Raw genomic sequence first — 25492 nt, forward strand, 5'->3', positions numbered from 1 at the left:
CATCCTTGTAAATCTTTTCTGAACCCTTTCAAGTTTCACAACATCTTTCTGATAGGAAGGAGACCAGAATTGCACGCAATATTCCAACAGTAGCCTAACCAATGTCCTGTAAAGCTGTAACATGACCTCCTAACTCCTATACTCAATGCTCTGACCAATAAAAGAAAGCATACCAAATGCCGCCTTCACTATCCTATCCACCTGAGACTCTACTTTTCAAGGAGCTATGAACCTGCACTCCAAGGTCTCTTTGTTCAGTAACACTCCCCAGGACTTGTACATTTAACGGTAAAGTGCTGTTCTGATTTGCTTTCCCAAAATGTAGCACCTCGCATTTATCTAAATTTAAACTCCATCTCACATTCCTCAGTCTATTAGCCCATCTGATCAAGATCCCGTTGTAATTTGAGGTGCCATTCTTCGTTGTCCTATACACCTCCAATTTTGGTGTCATCTGCAAACTTACTAATGATACCTCCTATGTTCACGTCCAAATCATTTATATAAATGACAAAAAGTAGAGGACCCAGCATCGATTCTTGTGGCACTCCACTGGTGACAGGCCTCCAGTCTGAAAAACAACCCTCCACCACCACCCTGTGTCATCTATCTTCGAACCAGTTCTATTTCCTACTGGCTAGTTCTCCCTGTATTCCACGAGATCTAACCTTGCTAACCAATCTCCCATGAGGAACATGTTGAACACCTTACTGAATGAAGTCCATATAGATCATGTCTACCGTTTTGCCCTGATCAATCCTCTTTGTTACTTCTTCAAAAAACTCAATCAAGTTCATGAGACTCAGCATCTTTGAGAATGGGTCCAGTCTCCTGAGCATGTGTGGTAGTGGTGACAGGAATTGGCTCCTTGGGGATAGCAAGCCTAGCACAGAGGAGAGTGAGCCTTCCGGGAACTCATTCCGGGAATGACAGCAGCGAGTGTGGGCCCAGTGGCAAGAGATGGTGCTGGAGCATGATGAGTTTGACATTGATGGCCCCAGCACAGGATTCCAGGCATCAATGGCAGGGTCGCCCATGCAGTTGGCAGAAAAGGCAGCATCCAAAACCACAGGAAAATTAGAGATCACTCTTTAAGAGAAGACGTAAGAATTTTTTCCCGAGGATTGTAGGCCTTTATAACTCTGCCTCAGTGGTTGTCAGAAATGGGGTCATTGAATATTTTTAAGACAGAGGTAGACAGACTCTGTCAGTCAGCTACGGCAATGCAGTAGGCCAGAATCAGTACTCTTGGTGGATCAACGGGAGCAGCGGCTGCATAGGCAGCGATGTGGTAGGTCCAGTGTGGTGCTCCTGGATGAGGGGAAGCAGCAACGGATACCCCGGAGCTGAACTCCTGAAATGGACTGTAATGTGGGGGCTTTGGTGGGCACAAAGTCTGTTGTGGAGACCCCAGTCCTTTCCTAATTTTGAACAGAATGCAAGAAGTTATCTTGATATCTTTCTACACTCAAATTAGCGCCAGTGTGTTGTGACATATTACATTTTTCACTATTTCTTTGTTAAATACAGTGCAAGTCACAATAAATCATTCAGTTTAATAAGTCATTCAATTCAAAAGCAATGCAGGTGGTCAGGAGCAACATTGGCCCACAAGACTGAGAATGGCAATATTGCCAATGACTATGGGGAAATGGATGTCATGTTGAATAATTACTGTGCCTCAGTATTTAATAATAGAAAGGGAGGATAGCTTTCCACAAGTCCCAAGGAAATTACTAGTGGATTGGGAACAGGGACTGCATAAAATTAATGTAAAATAAATATCGGTAATACAGAAATTAGAGCGACAAATCTCTGGGACCTGACTGTTTTCAACCAAGGTAGTTAAAGAAAGTAGAGGAGCACAGTGTAGAAACCTTTTGAGGTCCTGAGATACAGGAGTTGATCCTGTAGATTGGAAAATTGCAATTCACTCCACTTTTTAAGGGTGAAAGAGAAAAGCCAGGGAATTACAGACCAGTTAACCCAATATCTGTGTTGGGGAAATTGTTAGGAGTCTAAAATCAAGGATGGGATAACTAAACACCTTGAATATTTTCAGTTAATCAGGGAGAGCTAGCATGGCTTCCTGACTGGTAGGTCATGCTTGACAAATCTCATTGAAGGCTTGGCAAAGGTAGCTTAAAGTAGTGGACAAGGAATGTTTATGGATATTGTTTTCCTGGACTTCCAGAAGGCAAAGTTATGTTGCACATAAGAGACTATTGATATGTAATATTGGGTTACAGTGGGTGAAAATGAGTGACCTGGATGGGAAATTGGCTGAGTGGCAGGCAACAAAAAGCAGGGCTAATGGGGGGTACTCAAATTGGCAGGATGTGACCAGTGGTGTCTTGTAAGAATCTGTTTTGGGGCCTCAATTATTTACCTTATTTATAAATGACTTGGATAATGGCATGGGAAGTCATATATCCAGATTTGCTGATGACCCAAAGTTCGGCATAATTGTAGACAGTGCAGATGATAAGATAAAATCACAGAGATATTGTTGGTCTAAGTGAATGGGCAAAACTATAGCAGATGTAGTTCAATGTAAGCACTTTGAGATTATCCATTTTGGACTTAAAATATAGATGGTATGAAGTTAAATAGAGTGGATGTAAAAATAGACTTGGGGGTTCAGGTGCATAGATCGTTAAACAGCTGAGAAAAAAATCAAGAAAACCACTGCAATGCTGTCCTTTACACCTAGAGGACTTGAGTACAAGATGCACAAACCATACTGCAGTTCTCCAAAACGTCATTAAACCCTCCCACTTGGAATACTGTGAGCAGATCTGGGCACCACACCTTCAGAAGGATATATTGACCTTGGAGGGAGTTTAACATAGATTTACAAGAAAGGTATTTGGACTTTAGGCGTTAAGTCAGAGTTAGGAGTTAAGGAGAGATTATACAAATTATGACTGTGTTTTCTTTAGGAATTGGAAGGTTAAGGAGTGATCTGATCAAAGTCTTCAAGATAATAACAGAAAAAGTCAGGATAAATAAGACACACGGTGGTAGCTGTATGGAGTGCTCTTCCACAAACAGCAGTGAACAGTGGATCAGTTGTTAATTTTAAATCTGTGATAAATATACATACATTTTTAGTTAAGCAAAGGTATTAAGGGATATGGGCCAAAGGCAGGCATTTGGAGTTAGGCCACAGATCAGCCATGATCTCACTGAATGGTGGAACAGGCTTGAGGGGCTAGATGGCCTACTCCAATCTGTCAAACAGGGTCCCATTACATATGAAATACAAGTAGAAGTAGATAATTTAGCTGCTCGTGTCTGTTCTGCCATTTAATAAGGTTTTGGCTAATCTGTGTTTCTGATTTTGTATTCCCATTCTGTTGTATTACCCCCCTCCACCCCACCTTAACGTTTGATTCCCTTCACCACCAAGAATCTGTCTACCTCTCTGTTTAAAAATATTGAATTTCTGGCAACTATTGAGGCAGAGTTCCAAAGCCTTACAATCCTCAAAACAATTCTTACCTTTTCCCTAAAAGGGTGATCTCTAATTTTCCTTTGGTTTTGGAATCACTTATAAGAGAAAACATCCTTTCCACATCCACTTGTCACGACTATTCAGGATCTCCATACACTTGAATCAAGACACCCCTCACTCTTCTGAACTCCAGTGGAAACAAGCTTGGCCTGTTCAACATATTCTCATAAGACCTACTGCTCATTCCAAACTATATCCATTGCATGTACATCCTTCCTTAAATAAAGAGACCAGAACTGCACACAGTAGTCATGATGTGGTCTCATCAGTGCTTTGTATAAATGAAGTTAAAAATCACACAATACCAGATTATAGTCCAACAGATTTATGGGAAGTAGAAGTTTTCAGAGCGCTGTTCCTTTTGTCAGGTAGTTAGTGGGGCAGAATCATAGGTCACATAATTGATAGTAAAAAATCAAATTGTCATGATGCAATTGTCATGATGCAATGTCATGTTGAATAATTACTGTGCCTCAGTATTTAATAATAGAAAGGGAGGATAGCTTTCCACAAGTCCCAAGGAAATTACGAGTGCTATTAAGTCTTTAATCACTTAGAATGGGGTTGTAGGTTTCGATTCTGGGATTTATATGTTAATGAACTTTTTTCAAATCTCATTCAAGGGATAACTTAAGCCTTTATTAAAAAAAAAGAGTGACATCTCAGCTCAAAAAATGCATTAAAAGTGTGAGGTTAAAGTTTGTCTTTTTCCCACCCTTGGGTCACACTGATTCTATTTCCAAAGAAGGAATTGAAAAAAATGTCACATGGACTGACTGCCTACAAATTGTGTGCTTGAAAATTATATCATCCCTTTTTGGGCAGTGGGGTTTGCGAAGACCTCGAGAGTGGGTGGAGAGGCCATTGCTACCTCTGAGCTTGCAACCCCAAAATTTCCTGATCCCAATTTGGGAAGTCCTGCCCTAGTAGCGCCTGGAGACTGTTCAGCCCGAGCTTCATTTAGTTTGCTCACTACCATTTCCCTAGGGATTTCTCTAATTTCTCTCCTTTCCACTTTTTAAAAAATATTCTCTGTAGAAAAGATGGAAGCAAAATGTTTGTTCATTTCATCCATCACTAGTGGTATTATCACTCGACTGTTAATCCAAGGACCTAGGTTTGAATCTTGCCATGGCAGAATGTGCATGTTGGATTCCAGATTTGAATTCTGAATCTACAGTTTTTGGGGAAAACCCCATCCGGTTCACCAATGTCCTTTAGGGAAAGAAACTGCCATTCTTACCTGGCCTGGTCCCTGACTCCAGACCCCATTATGGTTGACTCTTACCTGCACTCTGAGCATTTATGAATGGGTGATAAATCCTGGCCTAGCTGACAATGCAAATATCCCATGAGTGAACAAAAGCATATACTATTAATGACCATTCTTGCTCTGTAGAGAACAAAACATTCTCACTTTAAGTACCTGTCCCTATCCATTTTATTTCTAGCCAGTTTCCTCTCATACTGTTATTTCCTTCTCCTGATTAATCTTTTATCATTTCCTGCCATTCTTTAAATTGTGACTATTCATATAACCTGCCACTTGTCATTGCGCAGTTATGTGTGTTTTTTTTTCCTTACATTTGATGTTTTCCCTAATTTTAGTTTCCATAGATGTTGGGTTCTTCCTTTAGAATTTTTCTTAATGGTAGGACTGTACCTATTCTGAAATATCTCTATAATTTTCTGTGACCACATCTCTCTTGCTCTATGCTCCAACCCAATTCGCCTAATTATGCTTTTATTCCTGCATAATTGCCCTTATTTGAATTTAAATGCTTGTCATAAGATTGCCAGTAACCTGACGTCAGAACATCTGACTGCTCTTATCAGGATTAGATTGAGCATTGCGATGGTCTGGTCTTTCATGCTGAAATCTGAGCTTATTTCACATTTAGAGTTCTTTACAATTGTTGTTTTACTTCAAGCAATACAGCATTACTTAGAGTGCTCTGTTATAGAATCATAGAGATGTACAGCACAGAAACAGACCCTTTGTCCAACTTGTCCATGCCGACCTAATATCCCAACTCGATCTAGTCCCACCTCCCAGCACCCAGCCCATATCCCTCTGAACCTTTCCTAATTATATACCCATCCAGATGCCTTTTAAATGTTGCAATTGTACCAGCCTCCACCACTTCCTCTGGCAGCTCATTCCATACACGTATCACCCTCTGCATGAAAACGTTGCCCCTTCAGTATCTTGTATACCTTTCCCCTCTCACCCTAAACCTATGCCCTCTATTTCTGGACTCTCCCATGCCAGGGAAGAAACTTTGTCTATTTATCCTATCCATGTCCATCATGATTTTATAAACTTCAATAAGGTCACCCACCAGCCTCTGACGCTCCAGGGAAAACAGCCCAACCTATTCAACCTCTCCCTATAGCTCATATCCTATTCTTCAAAAATATTAAGTGCCTTGAAGCTAAAACGAGGTAGATCTAATAGCAGTGGTCATTCCATATTAAGGTCTTTGCACAACTGAGTAGTGCTCAGCTGGAAGTGTGTTCTTTCTTGTGATGCCCTCCACTGACGTTGGTTAGGCTAATGCATGAAGAGTGGCCATTTGGGCAAGGCCCTTAGGGTGCTGGCACCCTTTACACCACCCAAATGAAAGGACAGGAGGAAAGAAAACTGATCAAACCTGATGATGAATGATCTTATAATAAAAACTTGAAATTATTTGCTGAATGAATAATTGCACGTTTCTGTTCAATGTATCAATCTATCTGCATTGAGTCTTGTACTACTACCAGACAAATGTTAAGATTCTATTTTTCTACTCATTGTAGCACCGAAAGACTGACAGCTGGGCAAGAGAAATGCTTATTGTTTGAAGTACAACCTGGATCTGATTCCTCCGCTCTTTGGAAAGTCATTGTTAGGATTGTTAGCTCAAAGGTATGAAGAAAGTAATTATATAATTCAAAGCAATTAAAATGCAAATAAAACAATGTGTATCTGGACATGCATATTTATAGTAGGCATGAATAAAATTTGTTTATTAATTTGGCTGTTGACACATATTAATATAAAGGTGGGGGAAGGATTTTTGATGTCTGCTTTATCAATGGTTGCTGTTGGAAAAATTGATTTAGAGAATGAGAAAGATGACTTTTCTATTATGTATTACACAAAATATGTCTCAACTAATGACAGTTTAACCAAATGCAGCAGCAAGTAAATGTGTCTAGGTTTATAACACGAGGCATGTTCTCTCAATTCTCCCTCTCATACTGAACGTGTCAATCTAACATGTTGTCGCTGTCCTTAGTGGTTTCTATACCATAAGGTTATTGATTAATTGCATTTCATTGCATATTACCAGGTCTAGGATAGTCCATTCTGTTACTAGCTGCTCTAAGAAATTCACTTTCCAGTTCTTCCAATCTAACTGTGGATGTAAGTTGCCCATGATTTTTAAGACGCATTCCCTATATGCCCCTTACATTTGTACCTTCTGTCTGTTTTGTTGCTAAATATTTTCCGGGTTCTATAACATGCTCTCACAAGTTACCTCTTCTCTTTACTATTTCCTATTTCTATCCAAACTGATTCTAAATCTTGATCTTTCAAACTGAGGTAATCTATCAGTATTGAAGTCATGCCACCCTTTAACAGAATTATCCGCTCACCTTTTTCGAATTTGTCATTCTGATTTGTAATATCACTTCAACATTCAGGTCCCATCCTTAGGCAACTTTCAACCAAATATTTTCTGTTAGGAATGGTAATGTTGGGCAATTCCTCTGCTTTTTCAATAATCCACTGGACATTTTGACAGAGCAATGGACAAATCTTAATGCAACACTCCCGCACTTCTAAGGCCAATTCTTGTGACCTGGAATGAGGCAGAATCCACAGGATAATGATATCAGAATCACTGCTATCAAACTGAACTAAATTCCTTCTATTAATCTATTGGAAGCTATTGATAAATCTTTGGCCTCATTATTTTATTTTTTTCGTTAGTGAGCTATAGACCTCTGAACTGCTGCAGGACAATAAACATTGCAAAAAGAACAGTTCTAAAAATCTGCATTCAAGTTAAAGGGAAGGTTATCAAATGCTTTCTTCGCATACATGATGATGTGGAATTCTTTGTCAGAAGCTGTTGTTGAAGCAAAGCCCACAAATTCGTTTAAAGGGCACGGAAGACATAGAATGTGGGGAAATAGATGGTGACATCTTGAAAAATGTCCATATTACAGAGGAGGCAGTGCTGGGTGTCTTGAAATGCATAAAAGTGGATAAATGCCCAGGACCTGATCAGGTGTACCCCAGAAGTCTGTGGGGAGCTAGGAAAGTGATTTCTGGGTCTCTTGCTGAGATATTTGTATCATTGGTAGTCACAGGTAAGGTGCAAGAAGACTGGAGGTTGACTACATTGTGCCACTATTTAAGAAAGGGGGTAAGGACAAGCTAGGGAATTATAGACCAGTGAGCCTGACGTCGGTGGTGGGCAAGTTGTTTGAGGGAATCCTGAGGGATAGGATGTACATGTATTTGGAAAGGCAAGGACTGATTCGGGATAGTCAACATGACTTTGTGCATGGCAAATCATGTCTCACAAACTTGATTGGGTTTTTTGAAGAAGTAACAAAGACGATTGGTGAGGGCAGAGCAGTAGATGTGATCTACATGGGCCTCAGTCAGGCGTTCAACAAGGTTCTCCATAGGAGACTTGTGAGCAAGGTTAGATCTCCTGGAACACTCAGAACTAGCCATTTGGATACAGAACCGGCTGAAAGGTAGAAGACAGAGGATGGTGGTGGAGGGTTGTTTTTCACACCGGAGGCCTGTGACTAGTGGAGTGCTACAAGGATCGGTGCTGGGTCCATGACTTTTTGTCATTTATATAAATGATTTGGATGTGAGCATGAGAGGTATAATTAGTAAGTTTGCAGCTGACACCAAAATTGGAGGTGTAGTGGGCAGAGAAGAAGGTTCCCTCGGATTACAATGGGATCTTGAGCAGCTGGGCCAATGGGCTGAGAAGTGGCAGATGGAGCTTAATTTAGATAAATGTGAGGTGCTGCATTTTGGGAAAACAAATCTTAGCAGGACTTACACACTTAATGGTAAGGTCCTCTGGAATGTTGCTGAATAAAGAAACCTTGGAGTGCAGGTTCGGAGCTCCTTGAAAGTAGAATCGCAGGTAGATAGGGTAGTGAAGAAGGTGTTTGGTATGTTTTCCTTATTGGTCAGAATATTGAGTACAGGAGTTGGGAGGTCATGTTGCAGCTGTACAGGACATTGGTTAGGCCACTGTTGGAATATTGTGTGCAATTCTGGTCTTCCTATTGGAAGGATATTGTGAAACTTGAAAGGGTTCAGAAAAGATTTACAAGGATGTTGCCAGGTTTGGAGGATTTGAGCTATAAGGAAGAGGTTAAATAGTCTGAGGCTGGTTTCCCTGCAGCATCAGAGGCTGAGGGGTGACCTTAGAGGTTTATAAAATCATGAGGGGCATGGATAGGATAAATAGACAAGGTCTTTTCCCTGGAGTGGGTGAGTCCAGAACTAGAGGGCATAGGTTTAGCATGAGAGGGGAAAGATACAAAAGAGACCTAAGGGGCAACTTTTTCACTGAGGGTGGTACATGTATGGAATGAGCTGCCAGAGGAAGTGGAGGAGGCTAGTACAATTGCGTCATTTAAAAGGCATCTGGATGGGTATATAAGTAGGAAGGGGTTGGAGGGATATGGGCTGGGTGCTGATAGGTGGGACTAGATTGGATTGGAACATCTGGCCAGCATGTACGAGTGAAGGGTCTGTTTCCGTGCTGTACATCTCTGTGACTCTAAAAGAAAATTAATTAGGTGTTTGTCATAGAGACTATGATGGGATTAATGTGGGTGATTCTTGAGGAAGGAGGAAACACCAGCCAAGACCTGGTGGGTGTCCCAACTTATTTCTGTGTAGGAACATTCTGTCATGTAAAACAGGTAGTGGAAATGTGGTTTCAAGCAATTCACTCTGTCATTAATGTCATGCTCATTCTCCACTAATTGCCTTTATTACTGAACTTGAACATTTATGCATTAAACCTTTGCCACAGTTATGTCATGGTAATGGTAAAACTGCTTTTAGTCAATGTTCCTGAGCTCCTGCCTTATCTGTTCCTTCAATTTCAGACTATTGCTAGAAGAGCAGGTGGTGCAAGTTAAGCATTGAAGTTTATGATATTCTCAGAAATCATAATTTGTGTAATCAAATTATGTTGTTTGTGCCTGACTGGTCTGAATATATTTCTTTGTTAACTGAAGGAAGCGTTGGAAAAAATTTTTATTCCTGATAATACTTTGCGGAAACTCTAAACTGTGCCACTGGAACATTCCTTCTCTCTTCCAGCAGGATGGTTTAAGTTTCTCCATTTGTTTCACTTTAGTCATATTCAGTGTAGAGCAGATTTTTAGACTTTACTATGCAATTTCGGGGCAGGAACAGAGAGAAAAACCTTGCATTTATTGACGTACAGTGTGCCCCGGTTAAAAGTTCAAGGTTTAGGCATGTACTTCCTTGAATTTAGAAATTTAAGGTGTGATCTAATTCAGATGTTGTGATAAAAGGTGTATTTTGTGTGTATAAATACCATATTATTTTGAATTAGTTCTGAGAGGTAGTTTATTGTAAATGGTTCAGAAGTTCATTTGAAACAGTGACTCAAGTGTATGAATTCCAAAACAACATTCAAGTACAATCTGAAGGGAACATTGTAGTATTAATAAATGGAATGATTATACTGCTGAGTTTACAACAGACCAGAAACCATTAGTTCTAGCTTTGAGTTTAATTCAGAAGAGTCAAGAGTTTGGTTTAGAAAGGAGAACAGTTTCTCCAGCACAAGAGGGGGAGTCGGTCACTTCAGCTGAAGTGTTTTAGTTTGTGGACTTCTAAGCCAGGAAAATGTGGATAGAAGTGTTCAAGTTGTTTGAACTGGAAAAGTTATGCCATCAAAATTATGAAAGGTGCATACCAATGGACTCTGAAAGCAATCATAGAACTACCCTAACAGTCCAGATAATACAAAGCAGGGAGAATCTGTTCAAGAAAAATTTTATAGTTGAGATTGTAGATTCACAGAATCTCTACAGTACAGAAAGAGACAGTTCAGACAATTGAGTCTGCACTAAACCCCAAAGAGCATCCATCCATAACCCTGCATTTACCATGGCTAGCCCACCAGCCGACATGTACCTGGACTGAATGAGGCAGTTTGCCATGGCCAATCCACCTAACCTGCACGTCTTTGGACTGTGGGAGCAAACTGAAGCACCTGGAGGAAACTCGCGCAGATGGAGGGAGAACATGCAAACTCTACATAATTGCCCTAGGCTGGATCCCCTGTAAAGCACTTTACAAGAGAAAAAGAATTGAGTCCTCATGATTCAAACCCTGCTTTAGAGCTGAAGGACATAACCACCTGACACTTTAAAGTGCAGTACATCTTCTTTCAGATAAAATGTTCAAACAAGACTTTATCTGCCTGTTCATTGTTTTTTAAAAATAAATATGGGGCAACCTTCCCATATTCTAGCCAATATCTCTGACCTTGACTAATGCTATCAAAAGAAACAATAATCAGACATTCATTTCATTTGTTGTTTCTGTATGTGAAAATAGTGATCATGTTAGTCTACAGAACATCAGTGACAGTAGTTCTGAAGTATTTAATTGGTTGTGAAGCAATTTGGCACTCACCAATTGTAAAATAAATGCAAGAGTAAGCTAAAAATATGAAAGAAATACAATCAACTTGTTTAAGTTTGAAGGAAGATCACTTAAAAAGAAGCCCACGTGAAGAAAAAGAACACATTTATAAAAACCAAAAGAACTGTGGATGCCCGTAAATCAGAAACGAAAACAGAAATTGCTGGAAAAGCTCAGTAGGTCTGGCAGCATCTGTGGAGAGTAATCTGAGTTAATGTTTTGTGTTGAGTGTCCCTTCCTCAGAACTGATATAACATATATTTATATATCATATTTTTAAAGTTGGGATGTTTCAAACTGCTTTACAACCTTAAAGTAATATTTTTGGAGTGTTACTAGGTTGTAGTAAATTTGGTAGCTGATAGGTACACAACAAGTTCCCACATATAGCAATGTAAATAATGACCAGGTAGTTTTTTAGTGCGATTTCATTAAAAGATGAACTGCCTCCAGAACATTAGGAATAGCTCTCCTGTTCTATTTCAAAGTATCATTTATGGTCACCTGAGAGGATATGTGGGGCCTCAGTTTAATATCTCATCTGAATGATAGCATCTCCAACCATGCAGTTTAGGTGATTAGATTAGATTAGATTAGATTAGATTACTTACAGTGTGGAAACAGGCCCTTCGGCCCAACAAGTCCACACCAACCCGCCAAAGAGTAACCCACCCAGATCCATTCCCCTACATTTACCCCTTCACCTAACACTACGGGCAATTTAGCATGGCCAATTTGCCTAACCTGCACATTTTTTGGATTGTGGGAGGAAACCGGAGCACCCGGAGGAAACCCACGCAGACACTGGGAGAACGTGCAAACTCCACACAGTCAGTCGCCTGAGGCGGGAATTGAACCCGGCTCTCTGGCGCTGTGAGACAACAGTGCTAACCACTGTGCCACCGTGCTGCCCGCAGTCATCTTTTATTTCTGAGAATTTTTAATATACTCATCCATGTGTTCAAATTCCTGTATGGCCTCACCCCTCCCTGCCTATGTAACTTCTTCCAACCCAACAATTCTCCCAATGTCTCTACAGTCTTATAATTCTGGCATCTTGCACATCTTCCTGCTTCCTTGGCCCCAGCGGCTGCACATTTAACTTCTGAGGGCCTGAGCTTGGGAATTCCTTCTCTAAACCTCTCCGAATCTACTTCTGTCTCCTCCTGGAAGGTACCCTTTAAAATTTATCTCATTTATGAAGCTTTGAGTTACTTACGCTGATGTCCTGTTGTACGGTTCAATGTCAAGTTTTGTTATCGATGCTTCTTTGAATTAGCTGAAGAGATTTCAGTATGTTGAAGATGTTGTTATCTAAATACAAGTTGCTATGTTTTCATGTCTGTGATGCATTCTTCTACCTTTTTAATCATTTGATATATACTTTGGCAGATTAACAAGACGACAGGAAATATTGATGCGTCTAGAATTCTAAATCTCTATCAGTTCACTCAGCTATATCGAGAGATCACTATGCAGGCAAGTGGAGTTCTTGCCCAAAGCAGCATCTGTGAAGGGACAGCAGCAAATGGATCATCATGCCAGGCTAGTCTCTGGCTGGGAAAGTGAGTGAACCTTTGATAGTTTGATTAATAAACTACTCCGTATCTTAGAAATATGAGATTAATTTCATGGCTTGTTGGTCTGTACTGCCCTGCTTTCAAAAATCACATTAACCTTGTTCTTATTAACTTTAAAAATTACTTAATGTCTTCTTTACATGACAGCAATCTGAAGTCTGCTGTCCTATCAACCATTTAAAAAAATTGACGGAACACTAATGGCATTTATTGCCCATTTCTAGTTGCTTAATGAGCAAGTCATTAGACAATATCGAGTGCAGTAGCATTCCAGACTCACGTGGCAGAAGTCCAACTTACTGAGAGGTGCTGGCCCATCAGAGACTGGCAGCTCCTCATTGTACTTAGTGTAGCTGGGAGCGGTGGCAATTACTGGTAATGTATCCACTGAAGCCCAGAAGCAACGAGGGAAACCTGTACAAAGGTAGTTGAGGATATGATAGAGAAGCTGGGGTGGAGTTTGAATGGAGAAGGGTCAGGTGGATTGGAGGCAGGGGCACATAATGGCTTTCAGTAGTTTTTAAGATATCACACACTGGGTCTCTGGTACAGTACTTGAGCTCCAATGATGGATGTTTCCACAATTTTTCTTATCATAAGTTTCACCCAGCTTCAGATTGTGTGATTAAACTAATCCTATCCATACAGGTGCATGAAATATATAGCACAGTAACCAGTACAACCAGTCCATGCTGGGGTTTATGCTCCACACAAACCTCCTGTTAACTTGACTTATCTAAATCTATCATCATAAGCCTATACTCTATTGTCCCATGAGGTGTAGGATCAAAGATATTATTACTGATCTAATGATTCTCAATTCCACTTTCTTGCCTTATCTCTGTGACTCTTGACTTTCTTAATGATTACTGATCTATCTCAGCCTTCAATATACTTCACAACTTAGCCTTGACAGCCCTCTGTAGTAAAGAATTCCACAGATTTACCACCCTCTGGGAGAAAAGAAATTCCTCCTCCTCTGTGTCTTAATTCTGAGATTATGTCCTCTGGTCCTAGACACACTCACAAAGGGAAACAACCTCTCCTCACCCAACTTGTCAAGCATCCTAGGAACCTTTATATGTTTCAATAAGGCCTCCTATCATTCTTCTAAACTTCAAAATACTTACCGTACCTCTCCTCAGGGCAATTCCATACCTGGATCAACCTAGTGAACCTTCTCTGGGCTGCCACCAATGTCAATATTTCTTTCCTTCGATGAGAGGCTAAAATTGTTCACAACAGATCACGTGTTCTGACTATAGAGGAACCTCGGTTATCCGAGCAAGATGGGTGGGCACTATTTCATTTGGATAATTGATTATTTGGTTAATTGATTCAATGCCTCTCTTCAGGGCTCGGAGTTTTCTGAAGTTTCCTTTTGTCCTCATGCTGCCTGCCTTGCTCCCTTTCTCTATCTCAGGGTTTGTTTTTGAACAGATACACACTTGTGTGTAAGGTACCTGCAGCATTGCTGAAGCCTCTTCCCACCACCACCCCCCAAAAAAAATCAGTTCAATAGGATTGATACAGTGAGCATTTGCTAAGTCCGCTCCCCGTTCAGGAGACGAGGCAGCAGCACACTGCCCCCGTCCGACTTCCTCTCCGAGGCAGCCAGACTGGACACCAACTGCTGCTGCCTTTGGAATAATCCTTATTCCTAACCAAGATATATCTTTATGAGCCATTGTCCATTAACCATCTTTTTGGCTTTACCTCGTCCACACCAGCAAACTTTGCCTTCCTTCCCATGCAATTGCCTTTATTTAAGTTCAGTTTCATTGTTCCTGATCCGAATTCCTCGACTCAATCTCTTACATCTAATTTCCACCAAAATGCATCAAACAGTCTGTGTAGTAATGGATTCTACATTCTTCACAGTCCTTGGTGCAGTTTCCTCTGAATTCCTCATTAGATTTGTGAGTGACCGTCGTACATTGATGGCCTCTAATTATGTTCGACTTCACTAGAGGAAACAGTAAGAATGCAGCAATAGCTGAAATTCTTCTGATCAGTTGGTTTTGTGGAAAGTCTGCACCTTTTTTAAAATGGAAAATAAAATGTTGGGGCTTCCCCTTTTTTGAATAGTTTTAGTAGACTTTGTGAAAGTAAACCCCTTTTAATGGAACACAGAGTATTGCTAAATCATTGAAACTGCGAGGTCTGCACTTATTAGAGTCATAGAGATGTACAGCATGGAAACAGACACTCGGTCCAACTCGTCTATGCCAATCAGATAAACTAACTTAATCTAGTCCCATTTGCTAGCAGTTGGCCCATATCCCTCAAAACACTTCCTATTCATATACCCGTCCAAATGCCATTTACCAATTCCTCTGGCAGTTCGTTCCATATATGCACAACCTTCTGTGTGAAAAGGTTGCCCCTTAGGTCTCTTTTATATATTTCCCCTCTCGCCCTAAACCTATGCCCTCTAGTTCTGGACTTCCCCTACCCCAGGGAGAAGACTTTGTCTATTTACCCTATCCATGCCCCTCATGATTTTATAAACCTCTATAAGATCACCCCTCTGCTTCTGACGCACCAGGGAAAACAACTCCAGCCTATTCAGCCTCTTCCTATAGCTCAAACCCTCCAACACTGGCAACATCGTCTTAAATCTTTTCTGAACCCTTACAAGTTTCACAACATTCTTCTGGTAGGAAGGAGACCAGAACTGCGCACACTATTCCAAACCAATGTCTTGTACAGACGCAACATGACTTTGAATAAAATCTAGTAACATAAGACCAACATTTACATCACCATTTAGTCTAGTGACAATTTAAGATGCTTCATCAAAGAGGTAGTCAGTAATTTCACTGTCATTATTTCATAATATTGATATTTATGTAACAACAACACAATAGTGTATGCCTTGCATTGAGAACATTTATGTGCAGGGCTTTTCTGACCACAAGGTGGTGTTAGAATCACAACACAAGGTTGTCTAATTTTTGAAAGATATTTCTTACAGAGAGAGATGTAAATAAGTCTATCGTGAGACAGTAACTTATCAATGCTTAAATGGCCTCTGGGCCTTTGTGTATTAAGCATTCAATTCTCCGCAGCTTACAGTGCTGACTGAGACAATGGTACTTGGAAGGTTACAGAGAGCAACACTTCAAAGTTTGTGAGAAGATTTGTAGCTCGGGTGCTCGTTGTTGTGGTTTTGTTCGCCGAGCTGGGAATTTGTGTTGCAGACGTTTTGTCCCCTGTCTAGGTGACATCCTCAGTGCTTGGGAGCCTCCTGTGAAGCGCTTCTGTGGTGTTTCCTCCGGCATTTGTAATGGTTTGAATCTGCCGCTTCCGGTTGTCAGTTCCTGCTGTCCGCTGCAGTGGTCAGTATATTGGGTCCAGGTCGATGTGCTTATTGATTGAATCTGTGAATGAGTGCCATGCCTCGAGGAATTCCCTGGCTGTTGAGAATATTTACTCTGGAATTCAGTTAAAGTCTGGTAGTGAATCTTGTCTGTTGAGAACAGCCAGGCACTGAGGATGTCACCTAGACAGGGGACGAAACGTCTGCAACACAAATTCCCAGCTTGGCGAACACAACCACAACAGAGAGCAACACTAATCAACGGCTTGCCTGTGGGGAAAAGAGAATAAGGGAACAGCAGTAGAGTCTTTAATTGGGGGTAGGTTGTGATCAGTAGCAACTGCTTGAATGATCTCCTTGCACTCTCTCGTTCACTCCCTCTCAGCTTGAAGTTGTCAGCAATCATCTTTTATCAATAATGCAACTTCACCTTAGTAATGCTTGGTTGTAACTTAACCTTTTCTCCCTCTTATCCATTATACACCGATAGAATTCCTCCTTCCCCAGCTTTGTTTTCATCAGCTTACCAGAATACTTCACAATATTTGTAATCATTCTTATCTCCCTAGAGTGACAATAGGTATATTCCAGCCTGTTGTGGGTATTGCCCCATCTGGATGCTGTCTGGTCTGTTACAGGTACTATCTTAGAATCCCAGAGCTACATTTAAACCATTTGCCCTTACTGAATATTTACTCTGGTAGTGTAAACTCTTTCAGTTAAAGTCTGGTAGTGAATCTTGTCTGATGAAATCTGGAATGAATATAGTTCATTATTTAAGATATTCAAAAGAGTAGTCATTTCAATTTAATATATTGGTCCTTTAGTTTATCTATTAAATTTATTTCTGCATTGTGCAATACTGATCATCATGTGGCATGTATGCACATTACTATGTGGAATGAATTATCATTCAAAATTAAAAACATTTTTCTTCAAATGGTATTTTTTATAAACAATAATTTGAGCAATCCCTTATAGCACCATAAATATTTTGGGTGTTCTTTTGCATCAGGAATATTGTTTACAAGTAATGCAGAACATAATCTACATAATAAGCCTGTGAAGAAATAAAGACGCATATAAAATTGAAACCAAATGCTTATTTGCTGTAAAAGATTGCTGAGAAGTTAAACATGTGGTAGAACATAGGGTGACTTACTGAAAGTGCCAGTGATATCCGAAGCTGAAAGAAGCTTACCAATTCAGCGGCATAATCTGCAGTTAAAAATAGTACTATCATGGGATCTGATAAACAGCTGCAAGAGAATGCTGCAAGTACCCCGCTAACCCATTAGAAAATCACACATTGTAACTATCATAGTTAACTGCTCATTTGCTGTTCGTTGATTTAGAATGTATAGCACAAAAATGGGTTTTCTGACCCCACTGGTCTATGCCAATGTTTATGGTTAACCCTCACCCATCACCACTGGTGCATTCTTCTGTTTCTGTTTGGACGGATATGGGGTAAACTAGTGAAACTATATTAGTTTGCGAACATAGCCGCTAGTTGGACCAAAGGGCCTGTTTCAATGCTGTATAATTTTGACTCTGTGACGCATGGTTATGGAGCCTCCCCATGAATATATTTATGTGTTCCTGTGGTAGAGGTACACATTTTCAATACATTACGAGTAAAGAGGTTTTTCCTGAATCCCTGATTGGATTCAGTAGAGATTATCTTGTATCTATGGCTCCTAGATCTGGTGTCACCCAGTATTGTGCTTAACTAAATATTGAGTACAGTGTATTAATTTACCTCAGCTGAAAATGTGTTGCTGGAAAAGCACAGCAGGTCAGGCAGCATCCAAGGAACAGGAGAATCGATGTTTCGGGCATAAGCCCTTCTTCAGGCTTATGCCCGAAACGTCGATTCTCCTGTTCCTTGGATGCTGCCTGACCTGCTGCGCTTTTCTAGCAACAAATTTTCAGCTCTGATCTCCAGCATCTGCAGTCCTCACTTTCTCCTCGTTAATTTACCTCAGCAAACATCAATGAATATTGTGAATGCACTGGGGGACACTTTTCAGACATGCTGATCCACAGAATTCAAGTAGGCAAAGGAGCAAGTAATAGATGTAGTGTCAAATGGAGTGGAAGTACATTGGCTTTGAGAGCTGTGTGACACCCACATACTTTTATTTAGCCAGTTCAGAGAATAGGGACAACATGCACAGATCAAAACAAAAGATTAGGCTATTTATATACAGTTTGTGTTTGATTGAAATATAACTCAAACTGTTTTCTACTTTCAGTAGGATTAAAGAGATGACTGACGAGGAAGAATGTTGTATCTGTATGGATGGTCGAGCTGACCTCATTCTACCCTGCACGCATAGTTTCTGTCAGAAATGTATTGATAAATGGTAAGTCCATTGACCCCTCCATATGTAGCGAGCTGTCAAAAGTGGGAAAATGGATTAAATAATTCAATGGAACACGGCAAAGTGAATTTGGGATTGCTCTAGCAAAGAGCTGGAACCATGAATCATCATCTTGAACCACTACAGTCTTGTGGATTGATGCTGTTAAGGAGGGAATTCCAGGATATTGCCTCAGCCCTCTAGCATTTTGTATATTGATAGAAAGAAATTCTCAGTCCTTTTCTGTACATTTGACAATGTACAATTACTTGTAATCTCTCACTTTTCAGCAATTAAATGTATTGATTTGTAGAGTTGTTAATTGTTTAAAATTTTGATAGTAGAATATTCTGATATCTTGGTGTATAGATGAATGAAGGACTGAGAAAGTGGTAATTGTGGAAACTACCTCCTTTATGCCTAAATGCTAAATGCACATCCTATTAAATTAGAAACCTTGAAAGTTTTGCACAGGAAGAGATTGCTCAGCCTTTCTTGGATGCTGTGGTCATTAACATCCTCACTGAAACTGCTTGAAGTTTCCTCTGTCCCCTCTGTTGGTGCTTGTTTTCATAAAAGCATGGAATTTAATTGTAGGAAGTTAGAATCACTTCTCTGTCCAGCCCCTGCAGTTACATGTCATTCTTCCAGCAGCCCTTCAGATTTCAACAAATAGCTGTCCATCTCCATGTTCAGATTGAGTGGGCAGCAGCTATTTGTTTCAGATGTATTTCTCTAATAAATTTGAGATTGTTGCTTTCATCTCTCCAATACGTCCAGTCTCTCGGCAGCTTTTGTGTTCGTTTGTGACAATAATTGTGGCACATGATTCAACTGCAACTTGCATTTATTTAGCATCTTTAACATGGCAAAATTTCTCAGTGTCTTTCACAGATCTATAATCAGACAAAAATTGTAACTGAGCTAATAGTGGTGTGAGGTCAGGTGACTAAATGCTTAGCTAAAAAGGGGTGTATTATGGACGGTCATTTAGCCATTACAGTCCAGAAGTAAGCCATTTACCCCTTGGGAGTCCATGCTGGTTCTCTCGAGCAATTCAGTCATTCCCATTCCACCACACTTTCCCTGTAGCTCTGTCTTTGTTTCTCTCGGGTCTGAAATAACTCTTAAATTTGACTGCCTTTGCTTCCAACATCCTGCGCCAGGTCATTGCTACTCGCTGCATATAGTAAGTTCTTCATCACATGCCTTTTGTAACAAAGCTTTAAATCTGTATATCTGAGACTTTGTCCCACCCTGTCTTCATGTATCATGTCCAAAGAAGGCATTGATGACCATGGGCTTCCTTCGGATTTGCCCATGATTATACTTGGCAAAGGCAGTGTTTTGCCATTACCAATTGCAGAATGTCTGAGCACGAAAACATTCTGTTTTCACCGTGTATGCATCACGTGTATTAGAAAGATTTACAAGCTAATAGGTAACCTGTTTGGCCACGTTGTAGGTGCACTTTCTACAGCAATCAAATCCTGAAGTGGGTCTTGCTACTGGAGTTCCTGGCTCGGGAGCAGAGATGCTACCACAGAAGCTCCAAGCCCCTCCAAACCTTGTACTGACAGCTCATAGGAATCTTTTTTGGTTACTTTATCTAAACCTGTTATAATTTTGTATATCACTATCAACTCTCACTTCAACCTCTTTTACTCTGAAGATAATGACTGAACACGTCTAACATAATATCATAGCTAAAATTCCTCATTCATGGAAATTTTCAGGTAAATATTCTCTACACCCTCATGAGAATCCAATACCTTCCTAAATTATGATGACTAGAACTAGATTTAATAATTTAGTTGTGGTCCAGCCAGACCTGTATACAGATTTAACATTTCTCCCTTGCTATTATACTTAATGCCTTTATGAAGTCTTAAATCCCAAATGATTTGCTTACATATTCTTAACGTGTACTACCACTTTCAAAGATCTTTGCACATATATCCCCAATTCCTCTTTGAGGCATACTCAAACTTCCCCAACCACCTACCAATTTTTTTAAATGATTATTTGTTCTAAATTCTTACCTACCAGTGATGTAGAACAGTCCAGCTTGTGGTTTTTAGCAATGTCCCTACACTTTTTTGTTTTTTAAAGACTGGTGTCCCATATGCTGTTTTCTCATCTTCTGACAGCTCTCTTGTACGGAGAGAATGATTGAAGACCCTTCCTCTATAGACATTCCCACTTAGCTTCACAACCTACTAGGTGAACCATCCGCACTGGACAGCTTATTCACCCTAAGCTTTGCTGAACATTTTTTAATATTAGCAAGTTTTGAGAAGATTTGTAGCTCAGGTTGAGGTTCTGGATGTCAGTTTGCTCGCTGAGCTGGAAGGCTTGTTTTCAGACATTTCGTCACTATACTAGGTAACATCATCAGAGAGCCTCCAGTGAAGCACTGGTAGTATGGCCTGCTTTTTATTTATGTGTTTAGGTTTCCTTGGGTTGGTATTTTACAGAACTGTAACAAACACTGCATTGGACAAACGGGTAGAAAACTAGCCACCGGGATACATGAACATCAACTAGACACAAAAAAAATGACCCATTCTCACTAATATCTTTACATATGAATGAGGAAGGACACCACTTTGACTGGGACAATACATCCATGCTAGGATAAGCCAAACAGAGATACGCACGAGAATTCTTAGAGGCATGGCATTCCAACTGGAACTCCATCAACAAACACATTGACGTGGATCCCATTAACCACCCCCTGAGAAGAGGAACAGGAAATGACCTCACCACAGGAAATGATGTCACCAACCCAAGGAAACCTAAACACATAATTAAAAAGCAGCCATACCACCAGTGCTTTGCCAGAGGCCCACTGAAGATGTTACCTAGTATGGTGACGAAATGTCTGAAAACAAACATTCTAGCTCAGCAAGCAAACTTTTTAAAAATATATTCTACCTATCAATTTTTACTCCTAACATTATCTTTACCTTATTCCAATATTTTGACAGTATCCTCTTCCTTAATGAGTATTGTCATAAAACACTTAGTCTAGCTGCCTTGTATTTGTAAATATGTATCAAACCTTCTTTACCCGTAACAGACCTCACTCAACCTTTTACTATCACTTATTATTTACATGCTGAAAGAATGTCCTTGTGTTCCCATTTGTATTACCTATCATTTTGTTTTCTCCTGTCCTATTTTCCTCTTCACTCCCCCACCATCTTCAAGTAAATCATATGTATTAACCAAGATCTTGATTGAAAAATTCATCAAAAATACATCATACATCTTTGGAGTTGATATAATTTCTTTGTCTTGGTTTTAGTTCCCCTGTATTTCATATTTGTTTGAAAGTATTTATTGTGTTCCTAAAATATATGCTCCTTTAAAGATAGCCCGTTGTTCTGTTACATATTTTCCTGTTAGTTTCTGATTGCACTTTAACTGGGCTAGATCCTCTCTTATGCCATTGAAGCTAAACCTCATCCAATGTAGAAGTTCTATTTTAGATTATTCTTTACTTGTTTCCATCACAAATGCGAACAAGAAATAAGAGACCCCAAAGGAAATTCCATATCTTCAGGACTGGCTTTGGAGGAACAATTAAATTGGCAAGCATGAGACACCTGAATTGGAAAAGCCTCTGTACTACTCTGAAGGGTTATATAATTATGAGGAGGTTCGAAGAGATGGAGAAGAACAAAGCCATGTTCTTGAACACAAGATGTTTTTGAAATGTGGTGTTGATGGACCGGGTGTCAATGCAGATCAGTGAGCACAGGTAAGATGAATGAACAGGATTTGGTGGAAGTTGAGATATGCAGAAGAAAAACAAATTAGAGTATTTAACATGCTGACTGTAAGTGAATGAAATTTTTTTACTTTTCAATGCCCAGTCTGAAAGTTTGCTTCATTTCTTTGTGGCAGGAGCGACCACAACAGGAATTGTCCTATTTGTCGATTGCAAGTGAAGGAAGCTGGCGATTCTTGGGTTGTATCTGATGCACCTACTGAAGAAGACATAGCAAATTACATTCTCAAAGTGGCAGACGAGGCTGGACAGCCCCACAAGCCCTAAGAATTACCAAGGGTGATATACCCTCTGACTGCTGCAGACAGTTTAAATCTGGCCTTGTACAAAATCAGCATTTTTTAAAAACACGATTTCAGAGCAATGACGCCACTATACGTTGGATTACTTTGATTTTGTCTTTGCTGATTGATCATGAACTGAAGCAAACTGAAGTCCAATTGAAATTCTTAATTGTGTTCTTGTACACATATACCCTAGCAAAAATTGGCCTGTCAAGTTTGCATTATGTTCTTGCCTACAATATTGCATACCTATTACAGCATTCTGCCCTAAGTGCAAACACTAAGTGACTGCTTGTGAGACTTCATGTGAATTGAAAAACAGTGTTTGTCTGAGAACTTATACCCAATATCTGTGCCTGAGCTGCATTGTTCACTGCATGGAAACTTTGGTTATCTAACCCAGAGAGGTTTGGGAATATTATTTCTAAACTGTTCTTTATTGATTTGTGAGTGAGACTTAAAACATTTGCTTTATGCTCGTAATAGCTTGAAAAAATGTGAATGTTTTAGAAGGTAAGCTGGTGATTAAATTGTGCCTTTTGATAGAATGCTGCTAGATTTTCAACAGGGTAGCTTGTCAAATAAATTTGTATTTTGCAGATAGTAATTAATGAAGAGTGAGTGCACTTTTAATGAGATTGACAGAGGATAAACCATAACTTGTTTTAAAAAACAGCCTATTTAAGTTTAGAATTTAAGGCCACTTCAAGATCACATTCTGTACAACTTGAAAGCAACTTGTACTTAAAAAAAACATGTATTAATACTTTAATTTCATTTTGCTGCAAAAGAATGTCTGTCCCCTTTAGCTTATGCATGTGGACAACGATTAAATGAAAACAAAAACATTAATTGTTCAAAGTTTTAAATAATCTGCTAGATCAGCCCAAATGACTGAACACGTTTGTATTTGCACACATTTTTGTTCTCCCCATCCCTCCATAATCGATTAATCAATTTAATAGATTCCTTCACTATGTTAGGAGTTCCTCTTTATACCTTCCATTAGAAAAAAAAACTTCATTTTCATTTTTAAGAGAGAATAACTAGACAGAGAGAATATCAACACCCATATTTATTGAAATCTCCATGTGTACAACTCTATTTCTGTATTGAGCCAAATGAAATAGCAAACACTCTTGGAGTGAGTTCCTGCATTATTAAACTGATGTAAATGTGAAATATCCAGATGATTTGCTGTGCCTATATGATTTATTGATTATCACTGTTTTTAGCTCTGTAGTCATGTGATGTTGATGGCATTTTGTTTCCAGTGAATTTGTAAAACTCTTCGCTTCATGAGTCCACTTTAAAAAGTGCAGCTTAAAATTATACTGCCACATGGATTGTAGCAACAAAGTGATATGTTTCAATTATTGCATGCCTGAAAAGGGTTTTATCATTCATTTGGAACCTTGTGACTCAAAGTATATCTCCTTGTTTGTACAGTCTTCTCATTCACCATGATTCATTTAGAAATATCCTTAACTGGAAATAGAAACAGGAATTTAAATTCATGAAAATTTTTATGCCCTTAACAAGACTCCTCATGTTAAGCAGACAGAGTGTGAAGGTGGTGATAGTAGCCTGTATCAATAATACTGTAATTGTACACTGGTGAGGTTCATGACTAATGAGTATTAAGTAATTGACAAACTGCTTAATGAAAATACAATGAGTAGAAGTGCAGCGATTTCCCTGGTTTTGCAGGAAGAAATCATAACAATTCCATGGAGGAAAGCACTGAATTGATCTTGATTTCGTTGGTGAATTTTTTTCCCCAATTAGCTTTAATTGTTCACTTTAAGGTAAAAAGCATTTATTTGTTAACATAATTATTACCCATTCCTGAAGTAGTATTCTCTTTATTGTTCTACTGATCTTAGCCAACAATGACACTGTGGTAATTAAAAATTACTAAACCTAAGACTTGCACCTTATGAGTGATTTCTGAACCTTGTGTATATGTTTGCTTATCTGTGATTGTTCTTAGTGGACAAGGGAAAACGACTTGCCTCTGTAGGGTCACCATTAATAAAAACATATTAATGAGAGTTACCATTTATGATCTTGCCTATTATCCTTAGCTACTTAAGGAGATCAGAATGAATATTGAATTTTGGAACTTGTATGTTTTTATAATAATCAAATATTGGTATTGGGATTTAAAAGCGATTTGAGGCTATTGTGGTTGGTTGGGGTGCTAGTGACAGGGCATTCTGATATTTTTAGAATTTTTTTTGAATTACTAGGCACTAAAAGGGTCAGAATTTAACTTGTACCATCTTGGTAGTTGAACTATTCAAAGGAAATGGAATTCTTAACAAATGACAGCAATCGATCTTGATCAGTTAGTCTTCGATAGACCCAGATGGGAAGTAAGGAAAATTGTCACTTATTTAAGAACCAAGGTTTGGAAATTTCAGCTGTCTTCCTGAGGTGGGAACTCGCAAGTCTTTGCTGCCAATTCTTGGCTTATTTCCCACAGTTGTTGGCTACATAGAACAGTTGATCTTCCGTAATTACACCGGCACCACTCCCCACCTCTTCCTCCGCTACATTGATGACTGCATTGGCGCTACCTCGTGCTCCCACGAGGAGGTTGAGCAATTCATCAACTTCACCAACACATTCCACCCTGACCTTAAATTTAACTGGACCATCTCTGACACCTCCCTCCCCCTCCTGGACCTCTCCATCTCCATCAGTGACGACCGACTAGACACTGACATTTTCTACAAACCCACCGACTCCCACAGCTACCTGGATTACACCTCTTCCCACCCTACCTCTTGCAAAAATGCCATCCCATATTCCCAATTCCTCCGCCTCCGCCGGATCTGCTCCCAGGAGGACCAGTTCCACACAGAAAACACCAGATGGCCTCCTTCTTTAGAGACAGCA

At 39.7% G+C, this 25492-nt stretch overlaps 1 protein-coding gene across 4 annotated transcripts in view; it reads left to right on the forward strand.

The window, feature by feature from the left end:
• Window positions 1-24515, forward strand: part of rnf141 (ring finger protein 141) — a 41234-nt gene extending 16719 nt beyond the window's left edge. For 3 of the 4 annotated variants that reach the window (XM_043705692.1, XM_043705691.1, XM_043705690.1), the window contains exons 3-6: window positions 6320-6428; window positions 12633-12805; window positions 18401-18511; window positions 22421-24515. In XM_043705692.1, the coding sequence (XP_043561627.1) occupies window positions 6320-6428; window positions 12633-12805; window positions 18401-18511; window positions 22421-22571 (544 nt within the window). In that variant the 3' untranslated portion in view covers window positions 22572-24515. The remainder of the gene's footprint in view (window positions 1-6319; window positions 6429-12632; window positions 12806-18400; window positions 18512-22420) is intronic. The other variant, XM_043705689.1, reaches the window with a different exon arrangement.
• Window positions 24516-25492: the final 977 nt, after the last annotated feature.

This window comes from Chiloscyllium plagiosum, chromosome 16 (genome assembly GCF_004010195.1).
Source record: "Chiloscyllium plagiosum isolate BGI_BamShark_2017 chromosome 16, ASM401019v2, whole genome shotgun sequence".
Lineage (NCBI taxonomy): Eukaryota > Metazoa > Chordata > Chondrichthyes > Orectolobiformes > Hemiscylliidae > Chiloscyllium > Chiloscyllium plagiosum.